We start from the raw sequence: 15,084 nt of genomic DNA, 5'->3' as shown, positions 1-15,084 counted from the left end.
ACTGGCCAAGCCTCAACATATTGACAGTCACTGCCAGGATTTTGCAGGATTCAGGCAGTGGTCACCCCTCCACGGACCATATTCAAGAAATAATGGAGGAATTTGCAGGATTGAGGCTATATGCTATTCTTCCATGAGGCCAATTGGAGGATTTTGCAGGATTAAGGCTACATCCTAGCAAAAAGGCCTAGGGAGTTAGAGTTAATGAAAGCAATGCCAAGAAACGGAGTGCTCTCAACCAAGTCCAAAATGGACACTGTTATCTACGGCTAGGGCTATTCATTATGGTGCACCACGACAAAATCATGAGCCGTAGCCACAAACTAACAGATTCAGGCAGGACACATCCTTAACTTGACTGAGAGAGACTTACTTGGCTTCTTATCCTTGAAGTAGTTGTAGTACTGTGACACGTAGGTCATGATGCTGAGTTTGTCCGGTACGTGCATGGTGGCCATGTCATCAGGGTCCAGTAGGGCTGGGATACCCAACTCCTGCTCGGCAACATCAAATGCCTGTCAAGAAATGAAGAACAGAATATTGAGGGCTCAATACACACCATGTGCCCTGTGGAGTCATGTTGACAGGTAACCGCCGGTAACCCAAACCTAAATTTAAAATTTACATATTAAAACCCTCCTTTGTTTGATCAGTCACAGACAGTCAAAAATTCCATCAACAGACAAAAGCAGGGGACTAGTACTGGTAGGCATATCAATCTCCTACAGTCAAACACAGCTATATCAGTTTTGATAACAATCACAGCCAGTCAATCCTGCTTTATGAAGGCAGGGAGCACCCAAGTGTTAAAAACAGTCACTTATTTATTTTATTTATTTATTTATTTCATTTTCCGGGATATTACAAACAGTGAATCATAGACAAAACAATTACATGTACAAATAACACTGAGTAGTAAACATAACAGAAAACATAACAGAAAACAACACCCAAAAAGCTCCCGCAGGATTACCCAAAAGAAACAAGTTTCTGTCGAGGGGCTCTCCAAACGAATTGGATAACAGTGATTAATACATTTAGGATAAAAATTCATTAAATAAAATATTTATAAAATTAAGCAGTTATACAAAATATAATTAAAAATACAATTAAAAATTACAATAAGAGTAAATAAATAAATAATTAAATAACTAAGTAATTATTTATTTATTTACTCTTATTGTAATTTTTAATTGTATTTTTAATTATATTTTGTCACTTGATTTATTTTGACTGCTGGGCTGGCCTTGATGAAATTGCCAGCCAGAGAGGGCGGTTTATGTCAACACTTTTAAACCATTCCTATTTCAAGAGATATTACATGCAATGCAGAAGCGAACCCGTTGCTGAAAGTCAGCCTCATGTGACCACAACATCCAATCTTGTAAACAAAATATGTCACATGATCTGTACACGTGTACCGGTAAGCTTGTTGTTTCTACCCTACAAAAATAGCCGCGTTGTCCATAATATGTTTGTTATTTTTCACTTTCATCACAGGGAAATTGCAGTAATAGGGACTTCCTTTTTGGCAAGTGCGGAACTAGCAAACCTGCAGAATATTCTGCAGAAATTTATTTCCGTGGAATTGTAACGAATTTCAATGTTAGTTTTTTTTAAAAATATTTTCAGTTTGTTACATACTAAAACAAATACATTCCAGGGTGATATTACATTTAAACAAAGTACCGGTACGTGTAATATCATACATTACCGTACATTACTAATGCCCCATAATCTAGTGCCAATTTGCGGAATGTATATGTACGAATGGTCGTGATTTTATTTGAGATCTTCATACTCTCGGTAACTGATAAGGACCAAGCTTGCTTGGTGGACAAATAGGCCTAATTCATGAAGTTTCCAGACTCTACAACATATTCTCCAAAGCCCAGCTTTGGAAAATTGAATCTTTGTTTTCTAAACATTTGCCCTCCCCCCCCCCCCAAATAAAATAGAGTCTACACACCGTTCAAAAAAAATTAAAGTATTGGCTAATCTCTCAAACAAATTTCCCAAATGGAAATCAATGTACATGTACATGTATGTATGGAAACTGTGTACCAAAATACCTGTGGCAAATTTTTCTACAGAAAACGTTTAAATAAAAGTGCTGTATGAAACATCATCATTTTAAAAGTAAACAACTGCCACAAAAATAATGCCTTTTTTCCCCCAGCATTTCTTGAACTGTTTCCCCATTACTTGATTGGACTTTGTATTACATGCAAGTATAGATACATACATTTGTATGTCTTCCTTAGTGCCAACAGTTTCAACCAAGAAATGGATAGCAACAGATAGTCTGGACAATGTCAGTTCTAATTTCCTGTCATACTAACCAGAAAACTGAACCTGATGTACATGTACATGAAGTGTGTTCAACCCTCTTTGCATGGGCTTCCACGTATGAATTGTTAATGCAAATGTACACGTTGCAAGTTTTCTCTTTGTACAGTACATGTATAGTGCTGCACATTACGTGACCAATGAACATGTGCTGGTACACATACATGTACATGTACATGTACTCAAAGTGTACATGTATCACATGTCATCACTGGCACACGACTAAAATACAGTTTACACTGAAAACAGTGTCACATTTCCTGCTCTTCACACAGAACAGGAAATGTGACTTGCCAGAGACTGAAATCTGAACAACTTAAAGGGAATATACATCATTTGCTTTTGCTGTAATTTTCAGAAATGGATGGAATTGGGGGGTTGGAAATACATAGCAAATATAGTTACACTGACTTTTTTGACATTTTGGGTTCGAAAATGCTATAAAAACCAAGAAAAACAATCATTTTCCTGTAGTCTGGTTCCTTGACTCCATATAAGAAGAAACAGAGCAGTTTACATACATTGGGGAATTGTAAGGTCAGGGAACCAGTCTAGCTGGCTTGTACCCGTTCATAGGTGTGTAATCGATTGCAAACGAGTGCGATGGTCAATTGGGGCCAGTATTTGAAAAAAAGCCATTTTTTCCAACGCTGGTCGGCCGACCAGCGTTGGAAATTGATACAAAAATACCACTTTTCTTGAAAATGACAGTATACCAGGTGCCATGATTTTACAGGATGCTTTACACAGTCCAGCAAGGTATTTCAAAATGATTTGGTAGTTTTATTTTTTGATGTTTGCAAATGTTGTATTTTCCCTTTAAAAAACAAATTCATAATCTGATCTACATGTAAATGACTTACATATGTATATATGTACATGTGTAGCTTACAAGTGAGAAGTGAACCCAAGACAAGACATATTGGTTTTGTATTGTCGTGAGGGTGGTGCCGGGGTTAAAGGGGGGGGGGGGGGGGGAGGGGAGAGGGGCTTGCAAAGTAACACAAGGAAACATGAAACGGCAGTTGGCAAGCAGATTCAATGCCCTTTTCCTATGCGACCAACTGCTTCAATGTTCGCTTCATATGGGTAAGTGTACGGGTACCGGGGTACCCGATTAAATAAACCCAACCCCAAAATTCAAATCTCAGAAGTTGCTGATCAGATTATTCACAATACTACCACATCGGCGCATCAATGCAGCAAGATACACAAGTGTGTACAGTGAGCTTTATAGTTTTATGGTGTAAACTGCAACCATAGAGCAAGGAACTTTCGCGAGCGTCATAAATAAACATGAAAAATGTTTCGTTTTCCCACGTAGCCTGGTTTTCATTTTGAAAATTCCCCACAAATGACATTCAAAACCTTTCTTTTTCATTGTCTGAGAAGTTTAAGTAATTTATAAAGTTGGTTTGCGGGAACTTGATCCTATAATCTGGAACCGGTTCCTGACATCAACGGTCGGGTACTACGACTCGAGTACTTGGTTCTGATGCACAGCCCTATTCATGATTTAGTTCTTTCATCTTATTTTTTTTTTATATTATTTCTAACTCCCTGGCAATCATGGGTTGTTTGGGGTTTATGATTTTTTTTCAAATGCACAAAATTCCACTCCATATAATGTTATCAAAATAACGACAAAATGTATTAATGTTCTGTACAGCGCTGTGTCACAAGGATCTGCCTCTTTATTTTGAACGTTGACAAGAACACTTCAACAAGCAAGTTGAGGTTACAATTCCAGGAGAATAACATGAATAACTGGAAGTTTAGTAAATAATAGGCCATACATTGTCTCTCTGTGCGATTGCCAAAGCTTTTTTTCTCGCATTTCACTGATGTCACACGTAACCATACATGTACATTTGTACACGCCAACAAAAACATTGCACTAGGACATGTAGGAAGTCAAAAACATTATTAAACAAAATATTGACAAAGTTCATGTATGTACGTGTGCAAACCACAAGATGATTAAAAACTTTGTGAGAGGGTTTCGCGAGACAAACTTACCAATTGGTTGTTTTCTCGTACATTCTCCTTGGATAAGGAATTGAAATCTCTGCAGGAAAAAAAAAGAAGAGAAATTCTTGGTGAGTAAAATGTTTTTCAAAATATTGCATGTGAGGTATTATGACAAGTCAACTTCATACACGTACATACCATCGATTGCACCACGAACCGACGTATTGCATTTTTTTGTGTTTCGAGAAAAAACGATTTAAAGTTGGTCATTATTTTGTAGGCTCATTCCATATACTCACTGTGTAAGAATTCAAGATGTTTCGTTTTTGCTATTAAATTATAGATTAAACATTATTGTATGTAATCCGTGTGCATCTGAGTGGCTTAGTTTTTGAGAAATTCAGTTCCAAAGTTATTCGCCACTTCGTGAAACAGATTTTTATCATGTTTATCGTATGTAATGCAACGCGCATAATAGTGGCCGTGTGCCAGATACGGAGATACGCCGGTTCGTGAAACGCTAAATTCCAATTTTTCAGTCTAATTAGCGTTCTTAGTTAATTAGAACTCCGATTGGAATAAAACTTTATGAGAATGAGAACTTTGATGAAATAATAACGTTAATGACAAAAACTCAATTTGGCGACAAATCGAGATACGCCGGTTCATGGTGCGACCTTTTCCATGAACTATTTTAAGATGTGTCAAAACAGGCCTTATACCATGTATACAATCAGAATACATACGTACATGATATTGCATGACAAAAAGTACTCCATGATATGAAGCTTATGGTGCACTTGAGAACAAACTTGAGAAAGACATCAAATCCGACAGACAGTTGCTACTGGAAGTGTCATTACAAGTCAAAAAGACTTACATTACATACGTACAGAGTATGATTAATATGCCAGCAGCCTGCTGCACGCTATCATATAATTTAGCAGGCAAGGCCTAACGATTGGATCAGACATTTGATCTTCTGGTACAGTGCCAGTGATCCAATGTGTTGGTTGCAATTAATACTCTAGGCTGGGGCAGGAAATTAAAATTTGTCTTTGCACTGGGGATATGCCACATAATCCTCAAGGTTTGATATTTATAGCTCATACATGTATTGTACATACATGTATACATAGACACATACCCTATAAGTTTGGAAGGCAGAGTATCAGTGCTGTGCAATTATTGTAATTAAGTGTCTCTTTTGATTAACCCTAACCCCCTAGGCTCTTGCACTAGAAAGTATACCAAACCTAACAAATTTCAACAGCTGCATACAGGTCTGTAAGTAATGGTACCAAAACTGCCAAACTCCAACAGGCCTTGTACGGGGAACAGTACTAAACCTGCCAAACTCCAACTGTTGGAGTTTGATTGACTTGGTATGGATGGGCCTATGCATTGTCGAGTGATTGGATAGGGATGGTACCAAACAAAATAAAGCAATATGTAGTATGCACATTTGACCACAAACTGTGCTGAGGACCATGGGTGAGCATACCCACGAAGAAATGCCAGTGAACTCCCTCAAACTCCAACGTGTTCACAAATCTCATGCCCTTCTGCCCCGAACCTCACAAAATTCAACAGGGTCTCCCTGGGCCTTTCGTACCCAGTCAATCAAAGTCCAACACCAACTGGCCAGTGTTCGGTACCAACCCTGCCAAAATCAAGCAAAACCCGCTGTTGGAGCTTGATGGGCTTAGGGTTGTTAGGGTTAATCAAGTCATTAGGATGATTCACCACATTATTCAACAGTCATCAGTGATGATCACTAACTGTGTTAATTGTCTTGCACTACAGGACGTTGGTGTTCAGTTCTGTTAATCCCATGCCCATAGTCTTAGTATCACCCAATCTCCACGAAGCTCATCTCTGGTAGAACGTCTGATATGCATTAGCATACCGGTACGTGACGTCATTTCACTCTGAAATCTGGACTAAGAGTTTGATGGGTCAATTTCCATGCCACGTTTTTCTAATACAACAGCTTGTACAAAAATTCTACTCATCGTGGGCGTGATGTTTACGCACGTGGGGAGCTTGCATTACACGCGTATAGAAGGCTCCCGCTGATTGGTCAGTTTTTCGAGGTCATATGCAGTCTAACTGCATAATTAATCAACGAATCTGCATACATTATCATAGACCAAGGCCGGTTCGCCGGGGCCAGGGTCTATTACATAGACTAGCCCATGTACCGGTACCTGTACACATTTCTACAGAACCGTCAGTGGGATTTTTTGCAGTAAGGAGATGTAAAATCTTATATCAGGTTTGCCCTTCTTCAATGTAATTTACACTGTACTCATTGCTGTCTGAGAGCTTGTGAGAAAAAACATGACAAGCTGCTTGGGTGGGACTCGAACCCACGACCTCCTGCTTACTAATGCAGACATCTAAAACAGTCCACCACTTAACTTGTCGGGATTGGTTGGCTGGTTCGAATCTTATACATCAGCATGTACCACAAAATTCTTGTAAGATTGAATTCATGCTTCAGGAGTCATAAATTGATAGAGTGCAGAATCCTTGTTTGCGAAATAAAGCCGGTACTACATGATGCTGAGAATGCTTTGGGGTATATAGAGTGCAGACCAGTAAATCGTTCCAAAGTTGCCTACGCCGGCCAAATCACGATTTGCATGCCCTCAAATTCTTCGGTATGAGCATTTGGTGGGCTATAAACTTGAGGTTTTGTAAAAAAGAAGGGTGGAGGCTGTGCACAAGACTGTGAGCTTGTTTTTCTGTGAAATTTGGATAAAGGCTCATGTATTAAGTTGCCACATGAAGCTAATTAACAGAGATTAAAAATAGATGACTAACGACAGTGTGGAAATAGAGAATTAGGGCACAATGGGACGAGCGGGATGTCGTTGCCAAGTTTAGAGGCACACGTCACTGACCAGATAGCAATTGGGTTTGATGAACGGGACACTTCCCCACGGCATGTTGATTTTCTCAGCTTAACAACAACTTCCCAATTCTATTACAATAATCATTTCCAGTATGCCAGAGCCTGCTGTGTTGTTGTCACATCTAGCATTCTAGTAGGCATTCACACATGCACATCATGTTGGCAGATACTCATCAAAGTGTCTTCAACTTCAAAACAAGGGTTGTAGCTCATGTATTGTTGGGGGCTAAATGGCTGAAATTCACCTACATACTGTATTAAAGTGCTCACTTGAAAATGGCCAGTTTGAAATTTCACATACCGTTGTTTGAATTTCAAACATTTCATCCCAAAGAGATTTCACAGATTTTTTTTTTGGGGGGGGGGGGGGAGTTGGGTGTTCAAAGTGATGTGAGTACTCTTTGCTCATATGTACATTGATACAATGCACTTTATGACAACACACAAAATTTTTGCAAAATTTAAGATCAGTTTGGAACATTTGTTCCTACATGTAAATACATGAAGAACTTACATACATGTACAAACAGCTTGGGTACAACACCTAAAACTGCTCATCGAAATTCCCGAAATGGTTAAAAAGCAACATCTTCGAAAGCCAAGTCACAACATTTAAAGTCCACCAAGACTAGAGGGTTTGGAAGATTTTTGAAGAACTGAGGAAGGTAGAGTTCATGTGTTAATGCTTTACAGGGGGCTTGATAATGCCCTTTGGAAGTTAAGAAAGATTAAAAATGCCATATCAAGTTCCTTCAGTCAATTATAAATCAAAGGATTCGGGAAGGTTCCCAGCAACTTTGTCAAGGAAGTTAATCCTCCTCTCCAGAATCACTACCACTGCAAGTAAAAAATTAATGAACATCACTGAACTCCATGCAAATTGCCAAACTCACATGTAAGTCTTCATCCTCAACAGCCTCATCAAAGCTAACCGCCAAAAGAATAACACACAGATGCTGACCACAAATGACACAACAGACTACATCAGTTCCACACAAGCGCCGACTCTAATCCAACACCCTCCTCTGTTGCAGCTTCATCTAATCAGAGCTGGGAAGACACTAGGGGTGGAACACTGCGTTGACCATCGGCGGTAGGTACACAGTGCTCAATTTCCCCTCCATAAAGCCATGCCGGCCAGTAAAACCCAATCAGATTTCCTCAATTTGCCACAACAAGGCTGCCAAGTCCAGCAGTAAAGCACAGGGGAATGAATCATCCATAAACACATAGGCACCATAAAAAAGAGACGTCAAACACACACCTCTGAAAGACCATGGGAGGATTTTCAGCTCCTGTGAAGCTTAACCGGTTATGTAATCTGTAATTTCGCAGCGCCTGCTCAAGGTAAAAAGAAAAGGGGCTAACGTTTTCTTGACATCTTTCTGGGGAGTCATAATTCACTGTATTAAATGTTTGGGTTTTTTTTGGCTGACAAATTGTGTAGCAACTAGCAAGATGAGACTTTTTTGCACAAACTGGAGAAGCCAGAACTGACATTGTGGTTATACCAAACATCTTCAGTTTTCAAATCCTCTGCAGTGATGACAGATATACATCTCAAAGGATACAGACGCAATCCAATTATTTTTCAGGAAATTAGCTTCATTAATTTATCCTTGATGTCGAATCTTGCCCCTTCCTGACGGTACTGGTACCGGTATGTGCTCTGTGTCATATGCTATTACAATTAGTGAAAAGTAAATCGAGAGGATTTGGGGATGGAAACACATGGCCATGGAATGGTTTGAAACATTGACACGAGACAAGGACCTGGGAATCCAGGGTTCTGAATGGAGGAGCCGCGCCAGGCTGACCAAAGGCTTGACCAATGACCAAACACGAGCTAGACAACTAAGGCATTACTGCCTCTCCAATCTCCAACAATAGATAAATCCAGACGCGTGATCACTGTACTCTCACGAGGCCCCCTTCAATGGAGAAACCAATGTGCATGCTATCGTACAAAGCAACTGCCAATAGTTGGCACAATGCTTTCACCACGGAAGGCGGCCTCCGTGGCAGAGGTGATGGAGTGCCCAGATCGGGGCCTTTTACACTATCAAGAGGCAAACACAACCGAGAATCAAACACAGTTTCCACACAGCTTCCACACCCGTGGGTAAAACCTAGCTCTAGTCTGGACCATGGTTGACAGGCTCTACTCAAGTACAAAAACCAAAGTGGCTTGTGCGTAAAACGCTCGCCTCTCACCACTGTGGCCCTGGTTCGAATCCTGGCCATGGACAATACATGCCATACGTGAGTAAAGTTGTGCACTGGTTCTCTCCTGTGCCACGAGGGTTTTTCTCCGGGCCCTCCGGTTTTCCTCCCTCCGGAAAAGTTAAACACTTTCGATCTCCGGCTGTGCTCCGCGGTTATATATAGGTCGATGTGGCTGGCTGCCGGAGGTGATGCCTGCTGCTCGACCACGTTGTAGAGCGTCCTTCGCAATTCAGCTTCTCAACTGCCAGTAGGGATGATTAGCCTCCCAAATTATTATTCGTAAGACAATTAGGCGAGACCTTAGTGTTAAAAGGCCTAAGGTCTACAGGCATGACAGGACACAGACAAGACTACAGCGGCCATGTTGGGTAACTGTACCAAGCCAGATCACAAATAAATTACCAAAATTATACAGAACGTCTCAAGTGGTTATCTTTGAACCATGTGAAATATTTAAGACTGTGGTAGTGTGGTAAAGATGTACAATGGGACTTAAGATACATGTATGATTTTTTGTGAGTTGAAGTGTTTGAACACTAACAGGTATCTGTGTACAATGTACATTGTACATTGTACATGTACTCTCTTGCATTGAGTCATCGGTTTATTTTTGGCAATCGTTAAACAGCTAAAAAAAAAACAAGTGAAACTGAATGGTCTTGTGTTGCACTCAACACCTCTGCACAAGAGAAACCATGTACATGTACCACACTTGTGTACGCGTGAATTTGATTCTGCACTGCTTATGTTTTAAAGCCACCTTCTTGCAATCTCAAAAATGCACTTAATACATTTGAAGCATCTGAGCAAGTAACAGAAGAACAAGATTCTGAATGAATATATTGCTGTTCCAACATTGATGGCTTTGTACTGGTGAAAAGAGTACATCAGCATATTTACAGGGAATGTACATCATTGGTTTTTGCTGTAATTTTCAGAAATGAACTATTTGAGGGGTTACTATGATAGATCAAATATTGTTACACTGATATGTTTGAAGTTTTGTGTTCGAAAATGCTGGAAAAACCAAGAAAAACACAAATGCTGGAGTTGTCTGGTTCCCTGACTCCACTAAAGATAAAATGGATCAATTTATAGATGCCGGAAATTTGTAAGGTAAGGGAACCAGTCTAGCTGGCCTGCACCCGCTCATGAACATGTAACCAATAGCAAACAAAATTTGGACTGAAAAAAAATGGTGAAGTTAGAGCAGTATTGGAAAAATAGTTAGGTTTTTCCAACGGTGGTCGGCCGACCAATGTTGGAAATTTATACAAAAATACAATTTTCTTTCAAATGACTTCACACCAGGTGCCATAATTTTACAGGATGCTTTAGACTGTCATTTACCAACATCCTAGTAAGGTATTTCATAAAAACTTGGTAGTTTTATTTTTCGATGTTTGCAAATGTTGTATACATTCCCTTTAATGTACACTTAAAAACTATACCGGCATCAAGCCTTTTTTTCAACAAAACGTTTCTGGATTTTTAGAACTGTACGGTCAGCAACATCTTGAACAAGAATGTGTATTTTACGTGTTTGTCGTCACAGTATTAGTCACCTGTGTGAAGGTATTAAAGTTTTAAACATTAGCGTCTACAAGACTGGAGGCATCCCACAGGGTGTCATAGTATGCATCAAACTTTGGCCTAAACAGCTGGCTAAACTTAATTAAATGAGGTAACCCCATAATAAGCAAGTGGGTTTAAAACTGGAAACTGTTAAAGGTTATCATCCAAACTTGTTAATAACTGGGAGCCACAATGATACAATAATACCTTTATCACTGAGCAATGAAACAGTATTAACTTCCCTTAAGTCAAAGGAAATCCACACTTAGGTTGGGGTACTACATAGTGGAATTTACTGTATAGAGGAATGCCCTAACCTAAGGCCCAAAAAAAATATTCTGCTTCCGATTACATGGCATTTGAAAATAGGGGAGGCAGGTAGGAAAACAATTGGGGGGCATTTTTTTTTTGGTATATGGTCATGTCATAAGGAGGTGTCTCAGTGTATTCAAGGGTAAAAGATAGTTATTGACGGTTTTCGTGTTTTTTTTTTCATTCCCCCCCCCCCCCCCCAAACATGCCAAAAAAATTTAGGTCGGGGCTGTCAAAATAGGGAAGTAGGGTAACCGGAAGCAGAACTATTATTTTTTGTGCCCAAGCTTGTCATCAGTAGGGCACAGTTCTTAAGGTCCCTACATCCCCTTATTATGTATGTACCGGTAGAATGTGCAATGTACATGTACGGTGCATGTTACAATATACTGTACGCTACTAGCGTCGCTAGTGTTCATGGCTCAACTCCTAATCAAATATTCCATATACATACATGGTAGGTTGGGAATAATGATTTATACAGTGTGTATCAAGAAAAATGCAAATAAAATACAACAGAATGCCAGTTGTAGAATGAGTAACCAACATAGATGATATAGGCATGGTTTGAAAGATACGCCTATCCACTTTAAAATAAGACATCAAATGTCCAAATCTGACAATTTTTGACAGAGCTATGAGTACGTTTCCAAGAGAGGTCAAATTGACCATGGGACCAAGTTTTCAATTTTAGGCATTGGGACAAAGGTAGCCTACAATGTAATTGCCTCTGTGTGGATAATTGCCTTGCCTACAAAAATGTATTTTGTGAGTTAACACAATTCTAAACACATTTTCTTGCTATCACCTCATGCTAAAAATGTTTAGCATGTAAACATGTTTACAAACTGATAGCAAGAAAGTGTTTAGAATATACTCGCTAAGCACATTTTTGTAGGCCAGGCAATTATCCACACAGAGGCCATTAGTCTACCTTGGTCCCTATGCCTAAAATTGAAAACTTGGTCCCATGGTCAAGTTGACCTCTCTTGGAAAATAACTCTGTCAAAAATGATCAGATTTGGACGTTTGATGTCTCATTTTAAAGTGGAAAGGCGTATCTTTCAAACCATACCTATATTTTCTATGTTGGTTACACATTCTACGTCTGACATACCGTTGTATTTTGTTTGCTTTTTTTTTTATACACACTGAATACTGGGTTTTGATCTTCGCCAACCAAGCACCGAGCATACCAGCATGCAGTGACAAAAAAATGTCTTTAAGGTCATGGATATTGCCATTAATCTAGTTGAGTTATAATTGAAGTTGCAGAGTTATAATTGAATTTGAGACTGTCACAAGTCAATCAGCAGTCAAATCACAAGACAGGTTACAAGTAATAGGGAATGAACAATGACAGTGGAGTGTCATGGCCTAGGGGTTTAGAGCACCGGACTCATGCTCTGGTGTTTCAGAGGCAACAGTGGCGTGGGTTCAAGCCCAAGTGGACGCTTGCGTCCTTAAGCAAGGCACTTAGCCACTATTTCTTCGTCCTTTGGATTGGACATAAAGCCGTAGGTCCCGTGTGTTGTATAATGCACATAAAACAACCCAGTAACACTTATCGCTAAGAGTAGGGGTTCGCCCCGGTGTTTCTGGCCTCCTGTTAAAACTCCCCTGCAGAGTCTTTAGGAGAAGAACCAACCAAGTAACAAATGAATAATCATAAAAAGAAAGTTTGCTTGTCGTACTCCTTGCTACATCAGACTCGAACCAGCCAACCGACCCCGGCAAGTTCGGAGGTTGTGTGGCAAGACGTCTGCACTAGTAAGCAGGAGGTTGCAGGTTAGAGTCCCACCCGGGGGAGCTTGTTCATTTTTTTTCTTCGGACAACACCGAGTATACAGTGCTTATAAAAATACATCAGAGAAGGGCAACATCCAATATAAAAAAATGAGAAAAAGGAATGCCTTTGTCACGTTTCAAATGAAAACACAAAATCACTTGACTTTCGATTGACTCTTGATAAGTAGGTAACAATTCTGCAAAATGTAATTATGAATTATAATCCTTGCTAGAGTTTGTAAATGCTCATCCAAACTCACATGAGATCCGGTCGGTAGTGGTGCAGGATGGCGCAGAAGGCCAGCCCGTCCTTCCAGGACTTCTGCATGTTGGCCACTTTGACATCTTTGTAGCCTTCTGTTTTTTGCTGGGACCAGACCAGCAGGGCCTTGGTCCCAGACAGAGCCATGGTTGGGGTGGGGACAGGTGAGGCTATCTACTGATGACCTCCGCTGACAGCCGCAGAGGTTTAGAGGAGGAACTGGTAAGTTTTACTTGATTCTTGATGCTGTAAGCTGTTATGTGTACGGCTGAAAATCTCTGGCAGCAGTCTGTGTAGCAACAAAACAACAATGATAATGTCTGTGACAATTTCATGATTTACAATTGAGTTATTTGATTTATTTACACAGTGTATGAAAATTTGAGAACATCAAGTTGAAGTAAATGCACCAAAATCAAATAATATAATCAAAATGGAATACAAAATTAACAATCACATACTATATTGGAGAATGTATTGTGTCGTAACACATGTAATTAGTATTTACAAAATTAAAGATATTTGAAACAGAAAGTTAAAGATTGAACATTTGTAAACTTTCTGTTTCCTCACATGCCATAGTTTGTTGTTCATCCAACATGTCCAAGTGATACTGATAAGGAATGACATGTAGAATACAGACACAATCATTCTTATATGTTGTTGCCTAATAAACAGAATGAATTAACAAGAATGGAAACATATTTAAAAAAAAAAAAAAAAAATTAATTTGCAGTTGAAATTAGAGGGGAAAAAAGAGAGTCAAGAAAGTGTGTCCAAGAAATATGTGGTTATTATTGGAAACAGATACTGAAATTAATTATTAATAACTGTGATATTAGTTGAGTAATTTATGTTGTCCAATCAAATCATATCAAAACAGTGGCGTAGAGAGGATTTTGTCATGGGGGGGGGGGGGGGCAAGGGCTGAGCCCAAACAAAATATCAACCAAATTTCCAGGTGCTGTAAAAAATAGTCAACTTCCCTCCTCTTCTGTTTCAGTAATCAAAAAAAAAACTTCAAAAAGACACTTCCTTGGCAAGCGGCAAGTTTCAAGTTTGTTGTGCGGGGCAGCTGGGGGGGGGGGGGGGGGGGGGGAGGGGCACTGTGAATTTGAGGGGGCACATGCCTACGTGCCCCCCCCCCCCACAGGCCCCTCCCCCTTCGATGCTGTATACATCAAAACAATCATTGAATCAAATCATTAACGTGTCAAAGTAAAAGGAAAATGCCAATGACACGTTTTTAGATGTAATCTACAAACTTTCACTTACTTTTAACAATCATTTGCCGTGACACTCACTTTAACATTCTTCCTATTTCAACCATTTTGACATTCACAAAATTGACAAACCAACCACAACTTGTGGTGACTGTCATGTGTCATTCAACATAAAGGCTTCAATTCAATTCAATTCAATTCACTTTATTCATCACTCTAAAATTCATGACAATTAGATTAATTAAAAACACATATTAACTATATGAATGATTACAGAATACCTTAATGCGTTCAAATTCCTTGAAAAAATAAGAGATAAAAAGGAAATTCCAAAATTCCGAAGGATTTACTCACCCTAGCTGCACAACTTCACTACAGGATTTGGTTTATGTCAATGTTTCAACACGAATTGGGCGAAACCATTTTTCTTCATGGCTTGTGCAAATTTGTTATAGTAC

At 39.4% G+C, this 15,084-nt stretch overlaps 1 protein-coding gene across 3 annotated transcripts in view; it reads right to left on the bottom strand.

Annotated features, from left to right (window-relative positions):
* Positions 1 to 15,072, bottom strand: part of LOC119738711 (MICAL-like protein 1) — a 29,050-nt gene extending 13,978 nt beyond the window's left edge. For 2 of the 3 annotated variants that reach the window (XM_038213646.1, XM_038213647.1), the window contains exons 1-4: positions 14,981 to 15,072; positions 13,402 to 13,692; positions 4,369 to 4,417; positions 374 to 515 (exon numbers count right to left, since the gene is read on the bottom strand). In XM_038213646.1, coding sequence (XP_038069574.1) covers positions 374 to 515; positions 4,369 to 4,417; positions 13,402 to 13,550 — 340 coding nt within the window. In that variant the 5' untranslated portion in view covers positions 13,551 to 13,692; positions 14,981 to 15,072. Of the gene's footprint in view, positions 1 to 373; positions 516 to 4,368; positions 4,418 to 8,133; positions 8,164 to 13,401; positions 13,693 to 14,980 lie in introns of those variants that run through there. The other variant, XM_038213648.1, reaches the window with a different exon arrangement.
* Between the last annotated feature and the right edge of the window lie 12 nt (positions 15,073 to 15,084).

Source organism: Patiria miniata, unplaced genomic scaffold (assembly GCF_015706575.1).
Source record: "Patiria miniata isolate m_02_andy unplaced genomic scaffold, ASM1570657v1 HiC_scaffold_3, whole genome shotgun sequence".
Taxonomy (NCBI): domain Eukaryota; kingdom Metazoa; phylum Echinodermata; class Asteroidea; order Valvatida; family Asterinidae; genus Patiria; species Patiria miniata.
Note: the sequence above shows the minus strand (reverse complement) of the source record. Positions and strands in the feature narration are given on the sequence as shown.